This window comes from Aplidium turbinatum, chromosome 14 (genome assembly GCF_918807975.1).
Source record: "Aplidium turbinatum chromosome 14, kaAplTurb1.1, whole genome shotgun sequence".
In the NCBI taxonomy this organism is placed as follows: Eukaryota; Metazoa; Chordata; class Ascidiacea; order Aplousobranchia; family Polyclinidae; genus Aplidium; species Aplidium turbinatum.
Window position 1 is genome coordinate 14,400,122 of NC_137485.1, and position 27,405 is coordinate 14,427,526.

A 27,405-nucleotide genomic window follows, 5' to 3' on the forward strand; every position below is an offset into this window, starting at 1 on the left:
CCTAAACATGACTGCAACATTTTAGGTGAACTGGCATCTTGGAAGTATTTACACTTCTTGAAGACATGACCTATATTTTGTGCTTTACAAAATTCAACGAAGACATCGCTTGCAACATTAAAAGTATTAAATAAAGACCGATTCAGTTTATTTTTCTGTGACACAACAAATCTGAACAATCAAATTTTAATTGTCTAAAGTAAAAATTACATGATAGACTATTGAGTTTGTTTTTTATTTATTTGCAGCCTTTTAATTATTATTATAAACTGTGGTAATTCTTGTAAAATCAAGAAATGCAGAGACATTTTCTGGTTTGATGAAAAACAAAATGTCAAAATCAAACAGTGAAAAGGCAAACTTAGAATCTTTGGTTGAACTTATCCAAAAAAGTATAAGCTTTGAAGTAAGTATTGCATGTATTTTGCAATTTTTACAAATCGTTATTAGCATTACATTAAAAAAGTAACATTGTGTAGGCCTATAACAAATGAAGAATTTTGATTGTCATTTTTTTCCATGTCTAAGTACTAATGTTTTATAAATATTGTACCAACACAGTACGATATACTAATGTTCACTGTATTTTTCTTGCTGGTTTAACCTTATTGATTTTGTAGTCATAAACCAGAATTATAGAACTTTAAAAACTGATAGTGCTCCAAATTTTACAAATTTGTGCTTAACTTTTATTAAACACTTTCATTGTAACCGGTGGTTCATCGACCATCACATTCCCAAAATAACTTTTTGAATAAAATTTTGTAAAGTTTATTTAAAATTTTCCTTCTTGTATGCTTAGATTATGACATTGCATTTACTGCTTTTCAGATTGGCAGCAAAAACATTGACTCAAAAAGGTACTTGTCTATTAATGATCCCAAAAACGTGGATTAAGTCTGTTATAGCCTACTTTAAAAGCTAAACTTGAGTTGATTTTGTGCAATTATATCATCTATGATTTAGATTAAAATTAAAAAATTGATAGTTTGAAGTGTTTTTGAGTAGCCTAATTAATGGAGTAAGTTACTACAGTATAGCTTGTTAGTAGCCTACTTAAGTTGCAACAGTAACTAGGTGTTTTATACAGTATTACATTAATGAAGGTTGCTCTTAGCACAGTATCAGTGAAGTTACGTAGATGTGCAGCTGAGTATGTTTTTAATCTGAACCCATTCTTTTGTTAGCCTAAATTAGGATTAACAGAAATTAGATCAGTATATACTATTGTTAAAAGGTGTGTGATATGACCTGACTGGTTGTTGAACCTATATCCACCGATTCTTAAGAAAACACTTTAACTGGATAATAGATATGCGACTGAACACTAGCTAACTGAGCTGCTAATATGACTAGTCACTTAATGAAGATGGAATCATAAACAGATAGAAACAAGAATTGACATGAAAGAAATAAACTTGTAATTGCTAACGTTTTTGCAAACGCCTTTGGCTGTACAGCATGTTAATTCTTGTCAAGCATCTGAAATAAAGATTTGCAGTTACACAAACATGAAATCACAAAAGAAACGCAAAAGTTTAATTGCATGAAATAAAGCACATCACATGGTGACTTATTAAAAGAGATCTCGAGCAGATCCTAGGCACCTCCGGCAAACAACCACCTATTTAGTCGAGGATTGCAGGATTTGATGAGTAAAGCCTCATGGGTGTTAGTGTCAAACTTTGCTTAGTTTTATCTGCTCATGATTCAACAATGTTACATTTTTACCAAAATTGTATTAATAAGATTTGTCATACAACTGTGCGGCTCCACTATACTTGACCCTATTTGGACCACCAATGTTTCATTTTTCAGTTTTTAGTGTCTCAATGACATCTGAAGCTTACGAGCTGTTAGATCATGCTTGATAATGGTCTTCGAAGCAATTCGCAATAAGTTTACCAATAAAGCTAAACTTGGGTGTTGAAAGCTTTAATTGAATTGAAATTTTTTAATTTACCTTGGTTTGTTAGATGTGGTAGTATGTGCTGCTCTTGGTTAAGTCTAGGACTATAATATAAGTCGATACAATTTCACGAAGCCAAGGTGTAGAAATGCATAATTTTTTTGTAATCAATATATTAGATACTAAAAATTGTTTTTTGTGTAGTGAGGAACTTGGAAAATTGTTGGAATGGTTTAGCAGTCATTACCAAAAAGAGAGATGTTTCTCACATTCTAACAAAAGTATTTTTTTGAAAGTGTTTCAATCATTAAAAGATCCAAAGAATTCGTCAATGTATGTGCCAAATGATGTTATATTTCAAATATTACATGTTTTCATTTTGTTCATCGTTATGTTCAAATGACTTTTAGGTACCTGACAAAGATTATATACAAGATGAAGATGCATACTCTGCATATAACCTTTTTTTTAATTGAAAATTTTATGCTACAATAAACTGTTTAGTTTTTTAGCCTTTTTTTAAATCTTAATGAATAAATGATAATGACGTTATGGTATTGACAGATTGTAAAAACAGCAAGTAGGCCTTCACCAAATATTATGCTTAGTTTGGATTTATGTGTGCAGAATCAACACTCCAGAAAACACCCTTCGGGGGGTGATATGTTTGAGAATGATCATGCGCGATTCGTACTATCAAGAAATTTTCGTTAAAAGCGGAGCAATCACTGTGTTTGCTGAAATGTTTCATATCAAAGCAAAAAGCTATTTGATTTGTTCAGAAGAAGCTTTTGTGGTGGACATTGTTGCTAACTTATGTTGTAAGTTATTGTTGTTTGTGATGAGAAAATTTAAACTTAACTTTGTGTAGACAATGACTTTAATTGTTGCATAATAGATTAATGGAATGTTGACACACTTGACAATCACATCTGACTATTTCTTTAAAACAAAATCAATTTTTGTTATAATGCCACATAATTGAGACTAAATTTTGAGATAATCATTTTAGTCCTTTTTTTAAAGTTACGTAAACTTTGTTTTTAAACTGTTGTGATGTATGATATCATTATGTAAACCTTAAAATTTGGTTTTGATATCACCAAGAAAGCTATTAAAACATATTGATCCTATTGTTGCAGCAATGTTTCAAAAACTGGTGCACAACAAGAAATACCAAGGCGTGTTATTAGAAAATTGTATCCACAATACTATGCTACACCTTTTGAGAGCAAGTGATATTTTTGTCCTACACTGTGCTTTAAATGTTTTAGTTGCCTTAGCAGAAAGGTAAGCCAATGGAAATCATGTACCCTACCAAACACTTTGTAATGAAATGTGCTTTTATAGTAAAACTGTTTCTTGACTTTTTGTTAGTCTAATAATACATTTTCCTTCGGTTCCAGTTTTAGATGCTTTAAGTTAAAAAAATATCAACTTAGATAGAATATCCTTAGAATAACTTAGATAATACATCCCAGTAGATCATCAGTTAAATTATAGGAAGATTTGATGAAAAGTTTAGGAACGAAGTTTTGTTTTAGATAGAACGTTAGTAATTTTTCTCTATTCTCTGAAGGCGAACCTTTATCCTTTTGAAACTCCAGAATCATTCATTGAATCTTTATACTCGGGGTTATAAAGGTTCTTTAAGAGCTTAATCCTGGCAGTTTTACATACTTGTAGAGGTTTTGAACCACTGACGCAGGCTTGGTCACCTAGTTTTTGACAAAGTGAAGTTTCCGATTGTTGAAGTGTTGTTGACCTTGTCTTTTTGCGCTGCGTAATCACTGTGAAGTGATTGCGTGGAAAATTTGTAGTGTATATACAATCTATATATATTCTGTTTTGTTCATGTCCAATATAGCGGTGGGATGGCGCAACGGATAAGGCGTTGGCTTTCCAATTATGCAAACCTGGTTCGACTCCCGGCTTCAGCTGGTTGTTGAAAAACACCGCTGACCTCTACCCAGGGTGTAATAAATGGGGTGGGCGTAGTTGCTGAAGTAAAGGCGGCCGAGAGAAAGGAACTGGCCACCCTACTCTCCTTAGTGCCGAAGGCTTAGTATAATGAGAACCTTATCTTCTCATTCCCCAAAGCTCAGTATCTGAGTATGGGACCTTTACCTTTCCCTTTTTACCAATATAGTTCAGTAATCAGTTCAACCAAAGAGCAGGCCACAAAGGTTAACCCGTTTGTGTTCACACAGTGCTGATCTCCGCAACCTGATGGTTAGTCAGCATACGATTGAATGTATTCTGCAAATTATACAAGAATTCGATGACTTTTCAAAGTGCTGCGCTGCCAACTTATTGCGGTTGCTTTGCTCCGACTCAGAGATCAAAGAACAAGTAAGATGTGTTGTGATTCCAACCCAGTCAAAAAAATTACATTTTGTATCGTTTCAACGTCGCTAGACGTTGAAGCAAGGTAAAATGGTAACTTTGTTGGCTGGGCAATAACATGTCGCAGCAGCAATGCCTTGGCTATGATGAAAATATCCTTGAAACTTTTCCAACGAATAATTATCCATGAAGAAGTTAGTTATGTCTGATGGATGAAGTATCAGACTGAATACAAATTACGAGTCAGAGTATTTCATGACAAAACAGCATTTAATTTGAGCTCCTGAAGAACGACTAGGTGTTGAGTTATTCAGAGAATTGTCATATTCAATTTTTATTTCATATCAACCTAATGTGACAATGGGCCTGTCTTCATTTTTTTTTCGATGAAGTTTTTTTCAACCTCTATTGTTATTTTTGAGCCTGTTTTAACCAAGAATAATGTAAATGACAGTAAACCATTTCATGTTTGATGTCGTTGGCTATGGTTTATTTTTTTGTTTTGATTCAATAACTTCTGTGACAGCATTTTTGTACAGTGCAATCTATAGCTTTGTATCGAAAATAATTTAGTATTCAGCTTATCGCTCCAGATGTTTTCAAGTTAAGTTAAAAGTTAAAACGTAGTCACTCCAACGGGAAATTTCTAACGACCTTATAAAAATTGACTTAGCCTACGCATTGTAATCAAAACCGTCATAAGCATGGATTTTTTTTTTATCTTGTAACTTTCTACCGTTATTTTCTTAATGGTTGGATTGTTTGATTAGCTTGTTGACTGTGTGACGTGAAGAATTCGTTTTCATCGGTTGCACAGCTTGACTATGGCTGTATAAGTGTGCAAGGAATATTAAAAAACAACCTTCGATAACAAAATTATCATTTTACACAAAGATAGTTTTGTATTCACAGCCTACTTGGCGAAGAATATCTACATGAACTCTCAGAGTTATGAAACAATAAACCGATTTGAAAACTTATTTTAAGTTTACTGTTTTAAATGTACCTTTGTGAAATAGGGTTCAATAAAAATTAATAGTGTTAACAAACCATGCTCACAAATAACTGATTTGTTCTATTTTTGTTCATTGAATCAATTAATATTTCGGTGTATCTCCGCATTCATTTCAATGTACTGTACAATGCAGTGGCGTATTCTCCATGCATGCAAGGCATGCACTGCATGCCTTACAATTCTGATGAAATCAGAAATCTTTCAGAAACAACGAATTTATGCGTAGAAATTGAAATTCTTAATAGCAGAACCACCTCGCTCTCTTAATTTCAATATTCGAAACAACTGTTCGTTTTCAAAATTTGGAAACTTTGTTGACCCTGGCAACTCTGCATGCTGAGACGAGCTCAACATGCGTTGATAACACAATTTGCCTATTCGCCGCTCTTTTACAACAGCGTGGCGCAAATGGAACCAAGGCATGCAGATTTGAAATTGCATGCAAAACAAAAGTCACGATCTCTAGACAGGGTTGCCAGATTGGTCTTTTTAAGGCCAAATTTCAGAAATTCGGGGTTTTTAAAAAGTGGTTGACTGAAATATTTTTGTTTGGACGCTTGGTCTTTTTTAATTTTTTGATTGGCATTTGTTTGGCCTTTTTTCTTTTGGTCCTCATAGTTTAAGTCCTTGCTGTTTTCTACTGTAGATAGTATGATATACTTGAGACCTAAGCACTGTAGTTTAAAAGATCATCAAGAAAACGGGTCGGGTGTATGCTGAAGGCCATACATGTACCGCTGCATAGCGCTTCAAGTCCACTTTCCTGCAATGCAGGATAAAGATATAAAATTAAGACATTGGATTCATGGTGCGTTCCAAACCTCATTTTTTGCAAAACAGCTCAAACAATTATCAGCTAAGTAAGGCTCGGATTGCAAGAAAAGCTATAAAACCTAAAGCAAATTTGCAAAATTTTTCTGGGTGGGCATGCCCCCAGACCCCCCTACACTGGCTATGACCCTCTTTCCATTGCATGCCTACGAAATTCAAGCAGGATAAGCCACTGGTACAATGATATAAAAGTAACATTTGAGTTGAAGCGTTACTGCGGAGGAATGCACTGACAATGAACCACCAACACCTGACTGTAGCAGGGCCTCCGAGAGAAATCATGACTGGTCGGGAAACAATACAAAAAGTGGGCCCTAAAAAAACATTTTTCAGCAAAAATACAAGTGACGAATTTGTATCATGCCTCGCATCATGTGTCTTAAACCGAACTTGGCTACTTTCCTCATCGCCTCATCGTGAAATTGAATTCCTTTAAAGTTTCGATTTTAAACAGTGTATATATTTATATGAAAAAACTGCTTTCAATCTGAAAATCATCAAAAATCACTCGACTACACTTGGAGCAAAATTGCCATTGTTGCTCAATATTTTCTCTTGAAAGAATTGCAGTGAAGTTATATGATGTTCACATGCACACCTCATACATGGTGCCTTTGGCCATGGCCGTTGGGAGGATAATTTAGGTCCCGTACCAAAACGATTCTGGCCCCAAATAAAGACACTTCCAAGAAAAATGCACCATATTCAAAGAATGCATTAGTTTGTGCAAACTCTCTGGTGTTTGGGCAGTGTGGGCGTATTTGCTGATGAATTCTTGTCTGTTTGTTGTGTGGAATCCTGGAAGAATCGCTTTTGGGTCGGTGATAACGTCTCCTCCTTTAACAAGTTTGCGTTCCTGCATCTGCGTTGGCTTCAGTCAGGTTGTGAATCGAAATTGTTATAGGTGGTAATTTTAGTATAACTTACCGTAGATAGAGGAAGAATTGGGAACACACAGACACAGTGCGGGCAATGAAAATAGCTCAAAAAGCATTCAATCCATTTTGAACCTTTTGCAATGCAAAGTTACGGATCACAGCATCAAATAATAAAGATTTTGAAAGGTCTAATTTGATGCACAACATGCATAAACTGTTCACTCGGTTTTAAGTCGTGGTGGAGCGTAAACAAATCTTACAAATTTCTGTGTGCTAAAACCGCGTTTTCAACCTGCAACCGTTGGAGGTAGCCTACTGGTTTACGTAACAAATTTTCAGAGCAACAAAAATATTTGGAAAAGTGTTTCGAAAGTTGCAATCAATGATTTCCTTGAGCAGATATCATGAGCCTGAGGTGATGCGTTCCGGTTTGCAGCTCAAGCTTGCTAGGTAGCTTTCTTTCAAAAGTAGCCTACAAACTTATCCAAAATGTCATTGTTGTACAACTTGTTTAAATTTGTTCCACATGCTTGCAACTACACATCAGATATAGGCTTACAATGATATTTCCATAGGACTTCAAACTTATCGATATTTTTGAGTTTGTTGATACATTTGTGAATAAACTACCAACAGCTAGCGAATCCTTTGCAACATAGCGTACAGTAGAATAATTTCGTTTGTAAGATTGACCTGGTGAAGCGGAGTTGTTGTAGCGTTCCGTCCCCAGAAAAATAAAATCTTTTTTTTTTAATTCATAGTTCCCATAACAACTTAAGCTTGCGAGTAGTCAACTCTTTCCAGCTTTCTGTAACTTCAATTACATCTTCCTTTAACTTCATTAAATCCATCAGCTTATTGTCCATTCGTCGTCGTCGTGTGGGCCTCCTCTGGGGCCGAAAAAACATTGCACAGTTCTTTATCGCTGCATAAATAGGTTAGTAGAGTGAATCTCGCTTAGACCTGTGATCTACATAATGCAGAGAAGCACAGGTTTGAAACTGCTCAGGTAGGCTGCTTGGAAATGGGATAGCTTTCTTTAAAATTTCCTATCTGGCTTGGCTGCAATTGAAAATGACATAAGCTTATAGTCGATCAATTAGACTACTCAAAACTGATATAATATTTGGACAACACTGCACACCATGAAGTCCAACTCTAGTGCATTTAAGCAATGACATCCTTAAGCAGAAAATAGGCAAGAAGGGTTTAGGCTACTTCCTTCAATCTTGCTTGGACACTTTTCCAAATATGTTGGAATCATTATCATATGCCTGGCAAACGCAGTTTTTCATGTCAAGATACAGTTGGTCAAGCAAACATAATACACGCTTAGCCAAAGCAGCACTAGTTTTCAAGTTAGAACAAGATAAAACGTTCAGTGATACAGAGATCAGCAGGCTTAACAGCAACAGATTTCACGCGTTGAAGCAGTTTAACATAGCCGGACTCAAAAGGAGAATGGTTTGTTCTTGATAAGAAACATCTAAAGTAGCATCTACAATGATCGAAAAATACTTGTAACTACGCATTTCATTCAAAAATTTGTTTATTTTTAAGTTGATAAATTTTTATTTTAGTAGTAAAAATGGGCCCCCCTCAAAAGTGACAAAACGAAAAACTACTCGTTTTTCCTTTACAATGTTATGCTAGGGGGGAAAGTAGCCCGACTTCCCCCCCCTCTCGGAGCCACTGGACTGTAGAGTCAGTTTTTCTAAGTACCGTAACAAGAATGTTGTAATTTCCTTGCGCTGTTGAAAAGTGATGATCAACTACTGTAATCCATAATGATTATGATCATTGAATTTTGCGCCTATGCAGTATTACACTGCGAATTACGGATGCAACACAACAAAAAAAATCGCTTATGTTTTGATTGAGCTTTACAAGTACGATATTGTTGAAAAATTGCACTTTGAACAAAAGCTTTCAACAGCACATTTACTTTTCCCCTGTAGCCTATTGTGTTGATGTGTTTTGCTTGTTGTTGAGACTTCATACAGTAGTACAGTGGCCTACATACTTTTTATTTGGCACTGCTTACAAAGACCAAATTAAATTCCCAAGCTTTGTGGCTTTAAATTACTTCGCTGAACGCTTAATGTCTGGGAACGAGTATTCTTGGGATTTTCCTTCGCTTTGTGTTACTGTTGCCTAAAAGGATTTAAGACCAATTCTTTGCACCTTGCGTAATATTTAATGCCCTCATAACAACAGGTTAAACCTTATAAAATTGTTGGGTTTGTCTAATAAAGGCTGGTTAAGGAGACTACAGCAGAGGCTCTGTATTCCGTGCGTGCTCATTGTTTGTTCATTTTATTGGCTAAAATCAATTATTAATTTCTTTTATAGAAATGGTGGGGTTTATAATATAGTGCACAGTCTATGGCTTGACCCAGACAGCAAGTTAACCGTTTTTTTTTTGCGTTGATTTAGCGTCTGCAGACGTCGAATCAATGTAATAAACGATTGACTTGCTGTCTGGAGGGGTTGTTTTGCGTCATTAGAATACAATTTTGTGCGGAAGTTGAGATGTTCAAATTATTTTCAAACTTTTTTTTCGAGATTATTTTGAACTGCATACCGTTACGAGATAGCATAAAATTGCTTAATTATTTATTACATGAAGTACAAGACAGAAGAACTTGTTAAAGTGTTTGTGACATTATAATGCTATTGCCAACTCAGATTTTCCAACTCATGTTCCAAAACCTTGTACGTTGGATAGGCGTAAATTTATGTTTGCATAACTTTTTTAGATGATGATATACGATTCACTGCCGGTTTTATTGAGTGTCCTCAACGACGGAGAACAATGCACTTTGCTGTGGCATGTGGTGTGGACGATTATTCTACTCTGCAGCGATACAGAACACGCCAATGAGTTAAGGCTGCTGGGAGGAATACCACTACTGCTCAATTTACTGCACAAGTAAAGATGCTTGAAATTACAAAAGTTAGACGCTGCTAACGCAGTCGTACGTCTTTTGTTTCTCACGATGCCAATGTTCCTCTGATCCAAATCTTGGTATCACTCATTGCAAACTATTGTCATTCTAGTATTTAGTGTGCGGAAGTTTGGCTCAATAACAGCGATTTCAAGCAGTTATGTACAAACTTTGAAAACTAATTTAGCCTATTGAACTAAAAAATGTGAAAAGAAAGGCACATCTTATTCAAGAAAGTGAAAGCCATTCTTCAACTTCTTGCCACCCATCTTTCATCGAATACTTGCATTTGCCCAACAATCTAATCTGCTATAATTTATGAAAGAATTGATTTTCCTCTTATAAAACCATCTTCAGCTTATTCAAATAGAACACTTATAGTATTCTGAAAGCTTTGATAGATTGCGATTTTTGGGTACGTAATAATTACATTGATTTTTTGTTGTTTTTGATTACAGAGATCGACCTTTGACCTGCGAAAGATACGAAGTGTCAAGCGGGTATGTCAGGCGTAGCCACTCAACCGTAACGCACGCTAATTCAAATAAAGAAGAATTATTTGAAAACAAACTCAAGGTTAATACTGCCCTTTGTGTTTTTCTGCTCTTGGTATGATTGTTTTAGCAATGTTAGTTAACACAAGGCGAAAGTGAATTTACATTTTTACAATAGGATCACCAATGTGTTAACACTGAAAACAAAGTGCCATGTTTTTTTTAATAGTTCGTATCCAACCAGCAAATTCAGTGCTTTTTTAAATTGCTTCAACGGCTCTTAAATTCAACCGTTGTTAAAAAAAAGTGCGGTGTTCTGGCTGGTATTCGTTAGGAAGCGAAGAAAAATGTGTAAAGAGGCCCATAAGACAAAAACAGTTATATGCTACTGCCATCCCTACTGTGGCCAGGCAGGCCAGCTGCTGGTGTTCATATGAAAAAATGTTCAAAGATATTCTAATCACTTTTTGCAATAGCCACATTATGAGCTGTTAGCTCACGAATCTGATTTTTTTTCAAAGGCCTTGCTGGCTTTTAATGCGGACAAAGCTACTTTTTTATAGCTCTTGTACAAATGTTACCACCTTTTATTTAACGCCGTTTAGTAAATAAAAATATCTTGATGATTACAATCAGTATGAGAGGTAACAACATACCACTCAAGTGTTTGACTTTCTTCCAAAGAACGTGTGACCTGAATTTATGATGTGTTGAGACGCTTATGTTTGAAATCAAACATTCAGCTTAAACGTTTTGAATCTCAAAAGATTTTTATTTGCGCTGGTACTGGTTCTGTTTAATTCGGACAGGTTGGTAAATTTTCATGTGCAGAGTTAAGCTATTGTGTGAAGAGCCGTAAATAACAGCACTGATCTCACCGGATTGCGATAACTCGCGAAATATAGTTCATTCTTTGGCATGTATGCCATTTGAAGAGCTGATATTTTTCGATTGTTGTTTGCGGCAGTGCTAAATTCTTGTGTTTGAATGCCGTTTCATCGTTGGTTTTCCACGCTGAGGTAACAGCTCAAGACGTTGATTTAAGGTAGTAATTGCCTGTATTGTCCGATTGAACAATAGGGTATGATGGTATCTGTATTTGAAGCAATGATTGTTGGCTAAGTCCGATTCTCTTCACTCTGTGCTCATTCCACTTAATCTTTCCATACCTTTGGTTCAGTTGCTGTTTTGTATTTTGTCACTTATGTCTGCTTTGTTATTGCTTATTTTTTAAACTGTTTTTGGGCATTTGACGGCTTGTTAAACCCTCCTCGTTAAGAGGAACAGAGATGTCACCTTTCTAAACTTGTTTTAGGGTCATAAATTTGCAGACATCCTAATTGAAACGCTTGACCTTTCAAAAAAAAAACTTTATTTGCCTCTCTTCTTTCACGAACGCTTCCTATCTATTGCGTTAAGTTTCTCAATGCTTGTCTTTCTCTTGTACCTTGAATTGATGAATTAGCGAATTAGCTTAAAATTGCGACTTGACGTTATATTTCACATTATAAAAAGCATCGTCGAGCTCGGAAGTAGTGTTTTTTTTTTGTTTTTTTTTTGAGTCACAAACCAGACTTGGTGCTGATGGAGCAAACAGTTTGTGTTTTTCTTTTTCCAATCGCCAATTTTTTTAGTGACTGCCATAAACCGACTGACTTTATAAAAACTTGCGTATCTATCGGGTCTAGGTGTAAATAGTTTGCTGTAGGTTACTGGACTACTGGTGTGGTGTTTTGGAAGTCACGCAAGTAAAGGTATTATTCATGAAGTACTGCGACATTGCTAATTGACAAAAGAAAACCTAACAACCAGACGGCATTTAGCCTAATAGCATGAAAATAAACTAAAAATTACAAACGTTTTCGGCCATAGGCCTACTCATTTTAGCCCTTTTCAAGTAACCAACTGACTGATGTTCTTCATAAATTGAAATTACAGAACTGATCTACATACACAAAAATCGCAAAAAACGCATAAGAATGAAGCGGCAAGGCAGAGGAGAGGCAAAATCACATTACTCCTAATTGTTTAGGAAAAAACACAAATCAATGACTCAAAATTACGTTTCAAAGACATTTAGCAGATAGGAGGCTCCTGCGGCAAACAGCTGCCTATTTTGTCTATGGTTAAAAAAACCACCTCTTTATCAAAACTGTATTGCTAGTTGAGAAGACTAATACAAACAAATAAGCCATTTAATTTTTGAATGATAATTTAAAGTTGTTCTTCATTTTCCCCCTGTGAATCAGTGTACGTGTGATTTTGGTTTGAAAATATGGCTCGGTATGCTGAGTGAAGCACAAACTTTGCAATAAATTAGGCTACTTTGCTTACTGCTTATGTAGCTTACGTTTGTCATTCTGAAGGTCATGTTTACTTTCGCTAGTGTGGTGTTTCTAAACCGTTGACGAAATTCAGAAGTGTCTAATGTTTTATTCAACACTTTATGCAGTATTGGTTGCTGCTGTCAGTTTGAAACTTTGCACGTTCGGTGATCACTTTTGTTGCATCTTATAGTGAGTGAAGGCTGTATGGTAACAGTATTACAACAATTACAACACCTGTTTGTTTTTGAAAAGTGTTTTGTTTTTTAGTTTACTGCATGCAACTTTTATTCAAATATGATCTTTTTGCAGTTACATTCTGCTTGCTGTGCTGCGCTGAACGAATTGGCACTGGATGACAGATGCACCCAAACCATCGTCCAAACGAATGGAGTTTATATTATTGCCAAACTAATTCTTCCTCAGAAAACCCCAGAAAGGTGGCTGTTGATCATACTTGAATTACTAATAACTCTAAAAATACTGCGGTTTTTACTTTTCACATACACTTTTCATATACAGTGTGACCGAAGGTGCAGCTCTTGTAAAACTATTACTGTTGATACGTTTGTTGGGTTATTACAACCCACTAAGGGTGAAGCAGGCTGTTCAATAGGTCGTCGTCGTGTGAGCCTCTGGGGCCGAAGGTCTATCCTTTTACCACCCCAGATTCACAATGTTCCTGGACTACACTGGAAGGCTACTAGAGAGCAGCCAGTCCTTGGTTTCATCATCCAATAAGTTATTATCAAATTCATCATCCAATTCAATAGATTACTTGATGATAATAGTAATTTCATTTGCTTCGGGTTTTGTTTATGCGTGTAATTTTATGTGTGTAATTCCGCAAGTTGAATTCTATCTGCAATTTTTCCTCTTTTCAGGTGCAGAAATGGTGCAATAGACCTTCAACGAAATGCTTTCAGAGCCTTGAGATTCCTCTTTTCCATGGAGAGAAACAGGAAAATGTTCAAACGACTGTTCCCTGCCGATATGTTCCAGGTAATCAAAAAATACAACAAATTGTCTTGCTTGAAGCCCAATGTCAATTTTGCGAGGTAGTACAACACAGTGTTGTGGACAAAGCAAACGGCGTTATCTCCAGGTAAACACGTTCTTGATGTGGCTTGAATCTTTGTAGCCTTTTTACTGTAATTAAAACCTTGAATTACTATGCACGTTGCCTATATGGCAGTTTTTAAGTTTTGACTGAGTTTTGAGTGTTATTGTATTCACAGAAATTTATTGATATTGGACACTACGTCAGAGATTTAAAGGCCTATAGAAGCTTAGTAGATCAACTGAATGGAATGACAGTGAGTTTTGTTGATTTAATTTTTAATGATAAAATCATATTCGAATGAACTACATCAAACGTGTCAACTTGAAACGATAAGCATTTTATCTACGTTATTATAAAGTAATTTATTGCAACTGTGTTATCATAAGAAACTTTGTGTTTAGTATTTTCTGGATAGTATTCGATTGTGCTTGAATATCATAACGAGTGACATTGGTCTGTGGAAGCACTTCAAAGTGCTTGTGTAACTCTCAGCGTCTTTCATTCTCAGGGTAGACAGGCTCACTTGAAGTTTTAATTGTTTATTTTAAGTCGAGCGCCATTGACGAAATTCGAGACGGGGTTGAAGAACTCAACCAAAACAAGGTCCCGAAGCGTTACATCCGGGACTATGCAATTTACGACATTCTAGGAACGGGCGCCTTTGGTTCCGTTTACAGAGTAAGCCTCTTGTCCGCGTGTGGCATTTAAAACAACCAAAACAAACGTTGTACAGTTAACAACCAGTCACTGCTTTCATTCTTCTTATTGTTTGACGATGATACATTGGAATATTACATACATGATCAGACGAGAGAGGAAGTAATAATAATAACTGAGGTTATTTTGCACCAGTAGGGTGCAAAATAGCCTCAATAAAATGACTCCATAATTGGCGACTTTCAACCAGAGATTTTCAGCCAATTCTTGTAGTTCTTATGGGCTGTTTGTTCTTATGGGCTGTTTGTGCTGATCTTTTTTGGTTATAAGACGAAGGAGACGAAACCTTATGAGGTCACCAAGTCAGCTTGAAATATGCTGGATTCACTGACTGAAGGTGTCTTTTTTAGGTTAAAAAGCGATCCACAGTCACTCCGCTTGCGTTGAAGGAAGTCAGTATTGCCGGTGGTGGAGGGAAATCAGGGAAAGAGAGACAGATGAGGGAAATTGACGAGATCGTTCGAGAGTTGAAAATTATCAAAGAGCAATTAAAACACCCAAACGTTGTCCGTTATTACTCCACATTTCAAGAAAGTAAGATATTTCATCAGGTTTCTCGACTGCGCTCTTTGCACTTGTGTATTAGCACACAATCCTCAGACTATCGTAGCACTTCAATGCAGTGGAGCGTACAAGGACACTAATTTACTTTTATATTGATACCTAAAATATTGTGCAAACATTTGCCTTCAGATGATAAGCTTTACATTGAAATGGAGCTCATCGAAGGGGCATCATTGCAAGAACACTTCACTTCCTTGAAGGAAAAGCAAGAAAATGGTATGGGCGAAGCAAGATTGTGGAGAGTATTTATTCAGGTCAGGTAGCAACTAAGTTAATTGTAAGTATAGAAGGAAACTGTTTACGAGGCGTTTAATTATAAAATGCTTTTTGCATTCTTTTTATGACACCATACTGAAGTAGCCTAGTCTGCAGTCACCAGAAGAACTCAAGAAATTTCTTACATTAATTAATTCTTGTTGGTCACATTTCATTTTGCAAAAGTGACGCCTCTGAAAGGATGCAGGTGGAAAAGGTCGTGAAATAGATGGTTGTATAAGATTGTGTTTGTAGGAAATTTGTAAGAATCTTTGTTAGAGTTTTACATTGATTGCTTTTAGTTGAGGTCAATTATTATCGTTTTTGAAAATCCTTTCTTGTGGCATATCGCCATGGGTAAGGATCTGTCTAACTGCCTTAGAAAATAAAATAAAATAGACGTACCACTGTTGCAACCTTTTGGTAGCACCTGTAGTAGGCATAAGTAAAACCCATAAAAGTGAAAATCGTCTAGTCTACCATACCTTCATGCAATCTTGCCAAAGTTATTTCAAACAAACTGCGGTTTATGTTCAGATGTGTCTAGCGCTTCGCTACTTGCATTGTGATAAACGCATCGTCCATCGGGACTTAACTCCCAACAATGTGATGCTTGGTGAAAATGACAAGGTTACCATCAGTGAGTACAACTTTTTGTTGGTTTATCGACTCATTTTAACATTGTTTCAACGTCAGCCATTTGCAAAACAAATGCGACACCTTGGCAAACAAAATCCATCCTTTAAGACGCTGAATCAATGTAAAATGGATGGATTTTGTTGGCTAGGACAAAGTTTGTTTAGTATTTCTCCTTAAACCAATTACAAGCACTCAGAGATAAGGTGAATGGTATTAGTGCAACAGCATCAATAAATTTGGCACTCTTATCTCTTCTTTAACTTGTAACTTACTTTCAATTTTTTTGGATCTTGCCGACAATATAAATATCCCTTAGCAAATATTTTCCCGTTTAACGTGACCAATGCAATCACCGCTTATCGAACACTTAACTTGAACATCACTGAACTGTTTGTATTAAGCTGAAGTCCCGGAGGTCCATATAATGTTCCAATATCTCGTTCACAATTTGATGTTTCAGAATGTTTTGCCACACTCGTAAAGTATCCATTTTATGTCAATAATTTTTTTAATGAATAATTATTTTTGCTCTTAGCTGATTTTGGACTTGCAAAGCAGAAGAAAGATACTTCCAATATGACGTCAGTAGTGGGAACAATGTTGTATTTATGTCCAGAAATAGTTAAAAATGAACCGTACGGTGAAAAAGCTGACATTTGGGCGCTCGGTAAGAAAAAAAAAAACTCTATTACATTTTCCAAATTTAAAGCTTTACATTTTTACAGGGATAAGAATATATTCTAAATTATGTTAATAGTATCCGGGCACGCCTTAATGGATGATGATGATGATAATGAATAGGCGTAGTATTTTGATATCACTACAGTACACGAGTGATGTTTTTATGTGAGTTATAGCGTATTTGCCACTCTGCACAACTGAAATTAAGTTTGTTTGGCGTTGACTTTCCATGGAGTTTGACATTTTTATTGAAACATCCAGGTTGTATCCTTCATCAAATGGCCAATCTCGATCCCCCATTTAACGCCAGCAACATGCTCTCTCTCGCTACAAAGATTGTAGATGCCGTATACGATCCCATACCAGACAACGTAGGGTACTCCGATCTTGTAAACAAGACCGTTAAAAGGTCAGTGTTCTTGCGGCCGAAACTGGAATGAGAAGTTTTCTGTGTTGATGACATACTTTTCTTTGAGTTATATTTTACTGGACGCAATTGTACTAATAGTAATGGTCGACACTTACTGATCGATACTGATTTTTCGAAATAAAAATCTTATTTTTAGTAGCAAAATGAACAATCACTGTAACCTAGACAAGAGATCTACAAGCTTGCTTGTTTAATAGTGTGAAACTGGAAGATATGATGTTTTTTCGACATGAATTCATCTGCATTGTCTATTAGTGTATTGTGTTTTAAAGCGCGTCACTTCTGAACTCCAAAGCAATCTTTACATTGGCGTCACAACACACGACCTTGCTGTTTAAACTTAACCAACAAGGCCAGGCTGGCGAAAGATAAACAATAAAGTGTGGACCGCATTTCGTCTGTTTGAAAACCTCATTATATCGCTGCATTGTTGTGTTGTTTAATAATGCACGATGCAGATGTCTGACGATAGAGCCAGAAGAGAGACCGGACATAGCAGAAGTGAGCGGTAACATCTCTGTCCCACTGCTGTGCTACACCGACCACCTGGCCTCTTTGTACGCGGTAGCGGAAAAAAGAGTAGAGAAAGAAAGGCGCAGAACACAAAAACATTTCTACGAAGCACGCAGGAACAGACAAGATTACCAAACACTGTTCCAAGCTTCGCAGGTTTGAACACTTTGCATAATGGCTTTTTCATTTATGCAAAGATTGTGCTTACGTTAAGTAAATGTTTGTTAAATCCACTGATAATCCTACATAACCTTCAAGTTATTAATACCGCAGCATCACAGGTAATAATCTTATTTGTGAAAGTTGTTGAAAAATAAAAGTACCTGGTATTCAAAAGCCAATCAGTTTCTGTTTGTTTATGTAAATACAATCCAGATTGTGTTTGCTAACGGTCCCAAAAAATTTACAAGATCCGTCAAGTGAATTGCAACAGTAAGAAAAAAATTCTTTTTTGTAAGTGTCGCTGGTACTACGACAGTTTATCGAACGACTATTGATCGAACGACAGTTAATCGAAACGACTGTTTATCGAAACGACTGTTCACCGAACGACAATTTATCGAACGACAGTTAATCGAAAACCTAACCCTAACCCATAATCCTAACCCCTAACCCCTGAGTGTTTCATTGCATATGTGCTTCGTCGTTCGTTAAACTGTCGTTTCGATAAACAGTCGGTCGATGAACTGTCGTTTCGATAAACAGTCGGTTCGATGAACTGTCGTTTCGTTAGATAAACTGTCGTTCGATTAACTGTCGTTCGATAAATTGTCTTTCGATAAATTGTCGCGTCACGAGTGTCGCTAGACATTGAAAAAAAAAAGTAATTTTCGTTAGCTGTGATGCTGAGGAACACGCAACCACAGTCTATCTGGCTAGCGAAATTTGAGGCGAGTTTGCATTGCTTCAACGTCTCAAATGTTGCTGGCTCGGTAACATTGTACAATCGAAACTCGCAGGAAAGTTCAGAGAGACATTTAAGAAACTGCGAGCTTTCAAATGGCAGCTCTTCGTCGCAAATTCCCGACTATCCACATTCAAGTCGATCAAATTCAAGCGATACCGATGTTTTTGTTGGTACAAATGGTGAGCGGATTATCTTACATTTGTCTGGAGGCTATTGTGAAAGTATTTCTTTGTTGTTGGTTCACTGCTAAAGACTGTTATTGTTTTGAAGAGATTTATTTCAGTGGAATTTAACTCTGAGAACTTAAATCAGTATTTTGTTCAGCTACTGAGAATCGAATTGGTTGTTTTATGTAATTTTGGCAACGTTCCTCTGTGTTGTATCGTTTAAATCCATGTTTTGTTCGGAAGCAATGCCCAAGTAATTGTTACCCCCAGTAGTGGCGATGAACTACTGTATGACGTGTTTGTTCAATAAAGGGCAACATCTTGACAATGCTTTCGTTGAATTCGGTTTAACAAACGTGCTTCGTAAAATTAACATAAAAATTATTATCAAACTGTAAAAACTTGTTCTGTGGTAAAATCCTGGGACTTTCTCATTACTCATGGAGGCTTTAAACAACTAACCTAGGCCCTGTCTTTGAGGTTGATAATTTCTAGCTTGAGATTGGAGTTAAGTGTTGTACTTGCACACTACTCCGTTCACCAGGTACTACTAAAGAAAAAAGCCTCCGTGAGTAATGAGAAAGTTCCAGGATTTTGCTGCTAAACAGGCTTTCCCAGTTTGAGAATGAATGTTTTTTTGTTTCTTTTACAAAGCACGTTAGTTAGTATTTAACTTACGAGTTTGCAAAGTTACCCTGCCTCCTGAATTCAGTACAGTGATTATGATTATTCTTATTTATTACTGTTATTATTACTTTTTATTGCTGTTTTTGCAGGACGAGATGAGATCTCAGATTCATCTGAACTTGGCTCCAGCGGAGGAGGAAACAGCTCTTCTTCTGGAGGACATGACAAATGTATGTGACCATTTTTTGGCAATTCCTTTCCACTTAGATAAGAAAAAAATTGTAAATTTATACTTGACGCGTGTCTTCCACCACCAATAGGTGGAACTGCAGTGCTGCCACACGTTTCAGAAAAAAAAACGTTGAAAAAGAATCTGCAAAGTACAAGTTATTTGAAATTATACGATGATTCAAAATCTAGTAGGTTTTGAAAAAAACTTCTCGCAACACCATGAAAATGTTCACCGAGGCTTGTGGCCCGTACTCTTCAATTTGTCTTTCGCAAGCATGGAAGTGAAGATTCACCACCAACATTCGGTTTCAGGAACTACTCAGATAGTGAAGCAATCGTTTTTTACATTTCGATTAATTAGCGATTTATTTGCGATCTGCAGACGTTAAATCAATGTAAAAAGCGGTTGCTTTGCTGTCTGGGTAGTTACAAGATATATTAGAACAGGTGAACGCGTCACTGATATTGTCGTTTAGAAAGTGGAAGTTAACACCGGAGAACATAATGATAGCTCTGGTAAATTCAAAATTGTTTCGTAATTTATGTTGATTCAACGTTTGACAACATCACAAACTGTGAAGCGATGGTATGTACAACGACAGAGCTTTGTTGGATTGCTAAACATGAAGCATCATGTCACATCTGCCATGTAGGCTGCGTTACTACCAGGCATCAGTTTGTTTAAAGGACAGCAGGAATGTTTATTGTTTACTATGATAGTATTTTTGAATTCAAACCAATACAGTGGCTACACAGTATTTCAGCAAGTAAATCAATCATTTTTACATTAATTCAACATCTTTAGATTGAACGGCTGCAAAATGGAGCCGCTGCTGGCTGTGTTTGTTGGTTATTTCGAGTCAGTTTTTTACAACAACTGATCGATTTTGTTTTAATGATTTTTCATTGCTGATTGATTCTGAAACAGCCGTTTGTTTTTTCCTTTTAGTTTTTGTGTACACAGAAAGCGAAATTCATTTCACTGCGTTGTCAGCCGATTGTGATCCGATTGTGATCACAAAATTCTATATCATGTGGCTTCTCACATCGCTGTGTATTGTGTAACGTGATGCTTCGTTCATTGTCTCATTCTAAATCGTGTTGTTCATTGACTCTTTGTTACAAAAATTCGCTAAATCCTTTGATGACTAGGTGCTGTAAGCAGCTGTCATGGTCTCGTTTCGCACATGTATGTTTTTCATTGCCATTTGTGTAACATACTCTATTGTCTAAAACATTAAATTCTGTTTAACAGGCGCGGAGGTGAATGTGAACAATTACTTTGTTTGCTTTACAATATTTTCACTGATACAGTTGTACATACAGGCCCTTACAGGGGCATTTGATGCTCAGTTATTTTCAAAGGCTCGCTTCTTAATCTCAATTTCTTTGCAGTGGAATCTCCGGCAAGAACACTGAAGAAGTCCAGACCGGTTTCAGCCGGTACAAAGCTGCCACATCCCCCCAGTCCTGACATCAGAGCTATAGCACCGAGAAGGGCGTTAAGCTTTGATCATGCAGGTCGGAATATAAATAATATAACTAATAAAGATGAAATGATGAACAGCTTTGTGACGCTGCAGTGGAGTGGTGTTTTATTTAACAAAATCCTGTTGTAAAACTTTGAAAATTTGTGCTTTCCTATTGTTGGGTTTTTGTTGAAAAACTGTGGACTGCACAATAAGATTGAACATGACTTCATTTATGAGTCACGGGCACGGTGTTGTTCTATTTATGAGTGTTGTTCTACACCTATCGTAACTACGCGGCTGTGTCTAAGTGGTATATTGGTGGAAATGACGATTGGCTTTCTTGTCTTCCCGTCAGCTTAATCTAAATTTTCACACACCCGGTGTAAACCAAAATACAACCAAAAGTAGAAAATTAAACGTTAACTTTTTCCTTGGTCTACTTTTGAAGTTCACATAGTGAACGTCAGTTGTGTTCAGGATCAAAAAACGGCAATGGAGAGATGCGTCCACTCTCGTCTGCTCGTTCGTCCGTGTCGCGAGAACTGGCTAGATCCGGTTTAAACTCACGTGGACGACCAAGTAAGTTTTCACAATTAATTTAAACAGTGCTATTATAAACTGATCTAATTTTTCCTTTCAACCCGAGAAAAAACTTATGAGGAAGTCTGAAAATTATAGTCTTTCCAGATCATTCGTCCTTCGCTGATGCTTAATCCTGGCAGCTTCGCAAATTTGCAGATTCATGGAACCTTTTAAAAATATTAACGATGTTTCAGTATATGATGGTTGGACGATTTTTTGAATCATTTACTATTTGCGATGTTCCAGGCTCGACTTATACATGCTATACAGTGAGATGCACAGATTTAGCGGCATACCACTGTACTGCTCGTGCAACAGCGGCACAAAATATTTAGCCTACGCATAAAAAGCATGCTGAAGAATATTTTTTGCATAAAAGCATTCAATTTTTATCGTTAAAATTTCATACCTACTTCCTACACTCACACCAACCTTGAACAAGAAAACCAAAGCCCATGCAAAAATCTAACATTACTTGCTGTGAAAGCTGCAGTGAAGCCAAGATGTTAATTGCATTGTGTTGACAGTGTCATCCGGGAGTAGTTCTGGCCGCATGCTGAGTATATCTCCCAGCAAGCTTCGACAGATCAGCGACCCTGTGCAACAAACACTCATCCAACTGCACAAAATAATTTACATTGATCAGGTATGACTGGAATTTTCAATTTGCATGTCTCTGCTTGAGTGCTGGTGCATTTTGCCTTGCAATGACTTTATTACTTGAACAATGGTGACTAACACGGCGTAATTCCCCTTATCATGTGGTAAATAATAGTTGGATTATTCCATAACATATTAAATTTTAAATAACTACAGCAGTTTATTTCATAATAATGATTATTTCATTTATTATTATTTCACAGCTACCACCAACTAGCGAGGTGAACTACCGACGACGCATCATTTCAAGATACAAGCGAGCTTTATTTTCTCCACACAGTCGTTCCATGGGACTCAAAGATGAACTTAAAAAGGTGCATGTGCCTATTGCCAGTAGCGGATCAGGGGGAAACTTGGAAAGGAGCACGTGACCAAAGCTCCCTCCCGAATCCGCTACTGACTAAGCTGGTGACTACACAGCTGCAGAAATTCCATCAAACAACTCAATTTCATCCAGATACAATTGAGCACTTTTTCATTGGCAACAAACGAACAAACATTAAATTTTAGGTTGCTACGTATCAATCACCATGACTTTAATTTCATGTGCTTGCGAGTTCCTACACGTTAAAGCCACGTAAAACACCCCTTTTAGAGTAAATTTTATATCTAACAATAACTTTTTAGCTTCTGCAAGGCTCACATGAAACTATCGATGTCAGTTTCATTGTCGATGCACCCTCGCTGACGCAGAAAGCAACCGCCGAAGCTGAAGCTCGGGAGTTGCTCGGCAACTGTTACGTTTCCACGGTTACAGATGGTGGCAAGCTGTACGAAGAAGGCATAACCTACGCCCAAATGCAGGTACCTACCGTAATGATGGGAATTATAGGTTACGTTCAGGTTTCCAACAGTCTGCAGGTTTTATGTTATTATTTTCCCTCGTCCAATATCAGGACCAAATCTTTAACAACTTTTCCGTATTCTATCGAAATTGATTAAAGTTTGGAAATTTCGTGTTTTTCGAGCGTTTTCTTTTTAAACATTCGCACCTAACAATTTTAATGTCTTCGGGCAATCAACTTATTCCAAAAATATACAGAGCATCGTCGAGCGGGTGCTAAAGGACAGTGGTTACTACGACATTGTGAATAAACCAAAAAGCTTATATTCCGACGTCATGCAGAGGTAAGACATGTGACTTGCAAAGCCTGAATAATTTTTGTAGTTTACCTCAAAAGTGCCCAGGGCAAATCAGTTGATTTTTTTATTGATTCAGCGTCTGCAGACGTTGAATCAATGTAAAAAAACGACTGATTTGCTGTCTGGGTGATGACATCTTCCCATCCAAGAAGTTAAAGATAGCTTTGCTTCTTGATCTTTCTTATATGAAAGCCTATCTAAGCGAGCTTTCATACCTTATCTTGATGGCTGTTCCTTTTTGGATCCTTAAGTGTTTTTCGCCCTAAAATCTCAACTATGTTTCGTCTGTTCATTACATTGTTTTATCTCCACATCACATGGCTAAGGGAATGCAGCTACTGTAACTGTTGTTGTGGCGGTCAATAGTGAGGTTGTTTATGAAGGTTACTGACGAAAGTCGCTCCGTTATTGCATTACTTAGTGGGGAGCAAGCATCCTAAAGGCTGCATGCATTAGATATGGGCCAGCTGCTCATATGTAACAAACTATTGGAAAGCATCTTGGGCGCACCCCCCAAGTATAACCGCTTTCTTGTTGGCTCCTTTCATTGTTTGGTTTGAGGCCAAGCTATTGTGTCTCCCCCCCCGAAATGTTTTGTAGATTTGCAACTAGCAGTCGTACAACTACAGTTACCAATTTAGCACTGTGTTATCTGTTTAGCTCAAGGTGCATTCGAGCTATAGAGAACACTTCTAATGTATTATTCTTATATCACGTGTAGGTGTCGCACTGTGCCCGAGGCTTTGGCTGGAGGAATAGAGAAGACATGACATTACCGACCTATTTTCTAACTACTTACTCTTATCATCAGTGTTTTCCATTGCAATTTATTTTATCACAGTATTTTTTAATTTTAAAAATTATGGTGATTTTTTTATGAAATGGTCGCAACAAAAGCCGCCCGAGAAATTCGTTTATCCCAATGTTGCACGCTGTAAAATTTGCCCACGGCAAGTTGAACGTTTCCTGTTTGCAAGTTGTAAAGTTCACGCAAGCTTATATACAGGTGTCAGCTTTTTTTGTTATGCTGAAAGCATCTATATTTGTTTAAATAACCTACTTTTTGTAGCCTAAATACTATGGTCCATGTTTACCAAAACTATCCGATGAGCTTCAGCTGGGCAAAACGTAGTGTGGAAATTGCATATCCCATTGCATCATCATCATCAGAATAAACGTACTGTACGGCAATGGGATGACTTATTCGTCAACTCTTACGGCCAACTTGCATCGTCATTAACTTGAGTTTTCAATCGACATTGGAGCAAATCCCGTGTGATTCCTATATACAATCTTGCAAGAACCTTACTTTGTTGTTAGTTAAACTTTAGTATGTACTTGCAAATAGGCTTGCAATCAAAACGTTTGGTGTCAGTTGGTCTATAGCCTAATGAAGCTACGACAAGATGTAAATGAAGCTGTAATACTTTATGCTATGAGCACACTTTTTTACTCAGCAAATGCCACTCATACTCAAGGTTTCTAGCCTATTAAGCCCGTTCGAGGTTGAATCGTATAGCCTAGTTTCAGAGTAGGCTATAATATTTATTTAAACATTCTAAAGTTTTGGGACGTCACTCTTACGAGAGTACGGTATATATAAACTCATCTAGCCTACTGATAAGTTTCTTGCTTTGGTTCCAGTGAGTTTTGTTATCTCAGCAGCTGAGAGAACTCGAACTGTGCTGTAAACCACTCTTTGCCGGACAACTCCTATTTCGTCAGCTTCAAATTTAGTCGTTGGCGATAGTGGTTTTTCTCTCTGTTTTACGAAATTATTGCCTATACTATATTAAACCACCAACCTTCTTACATCGATTTAACATCGGTTTAAAGTGACTGATTCGATTGGTGGAAATGTGCGTTGATTTTTGTCAAGGTGCCAAACAAAATCATCAAACAATTGTGGATTATATCAAGTTACTTTAAGGTTGCTTCAACTCAAAATTAATATGTATGTAGCTGTTGTAGCACGCTGCTTTATCACAAAATATTCTCAAAAGTTTGCACCAATACTCCAATGCTTGAGTTTTGCTGTAGGCCTAAGTTATTTGTGGCCTACATTTGTTTGCTGTTTTTGTCAACTTTGATTGATATTCTTACTTTGTAAAATATCGTCAAATGACTTTCATATACCATGCTTTCACTGTGTTGCGTCCGATCGTACTTCAATAATAGCCTTTGTTTGTGTTTCATTGAATAAAGATTTATTTTGTAATGTATTTTCTACGAGGTGCTGTCTGTGAATTGTCGGTTGGCTACCGGTGAATCGGTGATAGACGACTTTGGTTGATTTTAATTAGGCTACTGCGATAAACTGCTCGAATGTATGAAAAATGCACTGGCTTCATCATTATTCAAATTCGGCTCTGTTCCCACTGGTGGAGGTGGTCGATTCTTTCCTTGAAGTGATTGCCTTCACTTCTATTCTCCATCTTACTCTGTCCATTGCATCTTCTGCCTTCAATAGGCTACGACCTTGTCTGCTTTTTTAAACGTCCCCGTTTTCTTTTCCCATCTACATTCAAAGTCAATGTCGGAAAAACTTCCCATACCCAGTAGCGTTGACAAGGGGAGTCCAGGTGGTAGCCTACTTTTGGACCCAGGCCTTGCATGATTTTATGGGCCGCTTGAGCAACACATAGGTAATCAAGGACTGCTTTCCATTCAGCTGCTACGGTACTTAATTGTGGATGAAATAATCAGGAATTAATTCATAGACATCAACACTCAAACAATCGGGAACTTTACTCCGTCAAACTCGGTAACCGCGTCTGCGTCAGTGGCCTTTAGGCTACCAGTAGCCTTTGTGAAACTGCCAGGATTATCTTCAAGCTCTCAAAGAAGCTTTCTCAGTCAGACGATGAAGATTCTCATAATTACTGACGCAGGACCAGTCACCGAAATTGACAGAATATTTTATTTTTATTTTGAAGTGCTGTTGTCTGAAATGTTCCACCTACCTCTGAATGGAGATAGAGCTCTCCCTGAAAGGCGTTGTTCAAGCGCACCAGCACACGTCACCCCGAGTTTTCTTCAAATGTATCTAGGCTACTCAATAGACCAGTTAATTCATTTCCGGTAGGCTTTACTTACGTCAAAAATAGGTGTCAATTGCAAAACTTTTAAATACAGAAATAAACCATACGGTAAGTTACCACCTTACCCTACTTCTCGTGAATCATTCCCAAAGCATAAGCCTACGCCCCGTTGGCTCAGTGGTTACCCGCCCGGCTAAAGATCACGCGGCGCTGCTGGTTCGGCTCTCGGGGTGTGCGCTTGAGCAACGCATTTCAAGGAGAGCTCGATCTGCCCTCCATTCAGTGGCACCTTGAGATGGAATAATTCCCAGGTAACAACAATCGGAAAACTTCTTCAGCCTAGGGATAGTGGAATACTACAACTTTCCCACTTATACGATCCCTAGTCAAAAGCCTCCTACAAACTATGAAAAACTACCAGAAATAACCTTTTAAAGCCTTTGTCAGTCCGAGGATAAAGATTCAAAACCAACCTATATGTTGTTTATAGACAATTATTTTTTGTAGGTGTTTTGGCATAAGCTGCCTACAACTTTGATACGAATGGTTCAATTTGCAGTCTTCTTTTGCTTAATAAAAGATTTCTTCAAATGCAAAAAAGTATCAAATACCTAGCATTTAAAATAAAGTCCTTTATCACTTTTTTTTTCTGGTAGTCTGTCATGAGATCAGATGAGATATCAATTTCTTTCACAATCACAACTCTCATATTATGAGAAATTAGTTTTTGAAATGGAAACACGAATCGCCTAGCAATGGTTTTGTTTGTGTTGCCACTTCTGTCTGCAGAGAGAGAGAGACTTCTGTCTGCAGAGAGAGAGAGATAGAGAGAAACCTTTTACTTTGTCTGCTGCAAAAAATAGTATACGGTACAAATATATTCAACAACAGACAGGAAGCAGCGAAAGACTATATTAGTCATCGAGTCAGCTGCTTCCCGTGTTTTTAATGTGACAAATGTAAAGCAT

At 37.1% G+C, this 27,405-nt stretch overlaps 1 protein-coding gene across 1 annotated transcript; it reads left to right on the top strand.

The window, feature by feature from the left end:
• The first annotated feature begins 285 nt into the window (after positions 1-285).
• LOC145782756 (serine/threonine-protein kinase Nek10-like) lies at positions 286-25,619 on the top strand. The gene is made up of 27 exons (XM_082594514.1): positions 286-406; positions 832-860; positions 2,114-2,242; positions 2,537-2,730; positions 3,052-3,199; positions 4,120-4,261; positions 9,739-9,911; positions 10,386-10,503; positions 13,058-13,185; positions 13,630-13,747; positions 13,984-14,061; positions 14,358-14,486; positions 14,876-15,059; positions 15,219-15,343; positions 15,882-15,984; positions 16,519-16,650; positions 16,926-17,073; positions 17,553-17,763; positions 18,567-18,693; positions 19,458-19,538; positions 20,935-21,060; positions 21,489-21,590; positions 22,121-22,239; positions 22,457-22,567; positions 22,881-23,057; positions 23,296-23,381; positions 24,118-25,619. The coding sequence occupies exons 1-27, from the start codon at positions 320-322 to the stop codon at positions 24,164-24,166; spliced, it is 3,354 nt and encodes a 1,117-aa protein (XP_082450640.1). The 5' UTR covers positions 286-319; the 3' UTR covers positions 24,167-25,619.
• Positions 25,620-27,405: the final 1,786 nt, after the last annotated feature.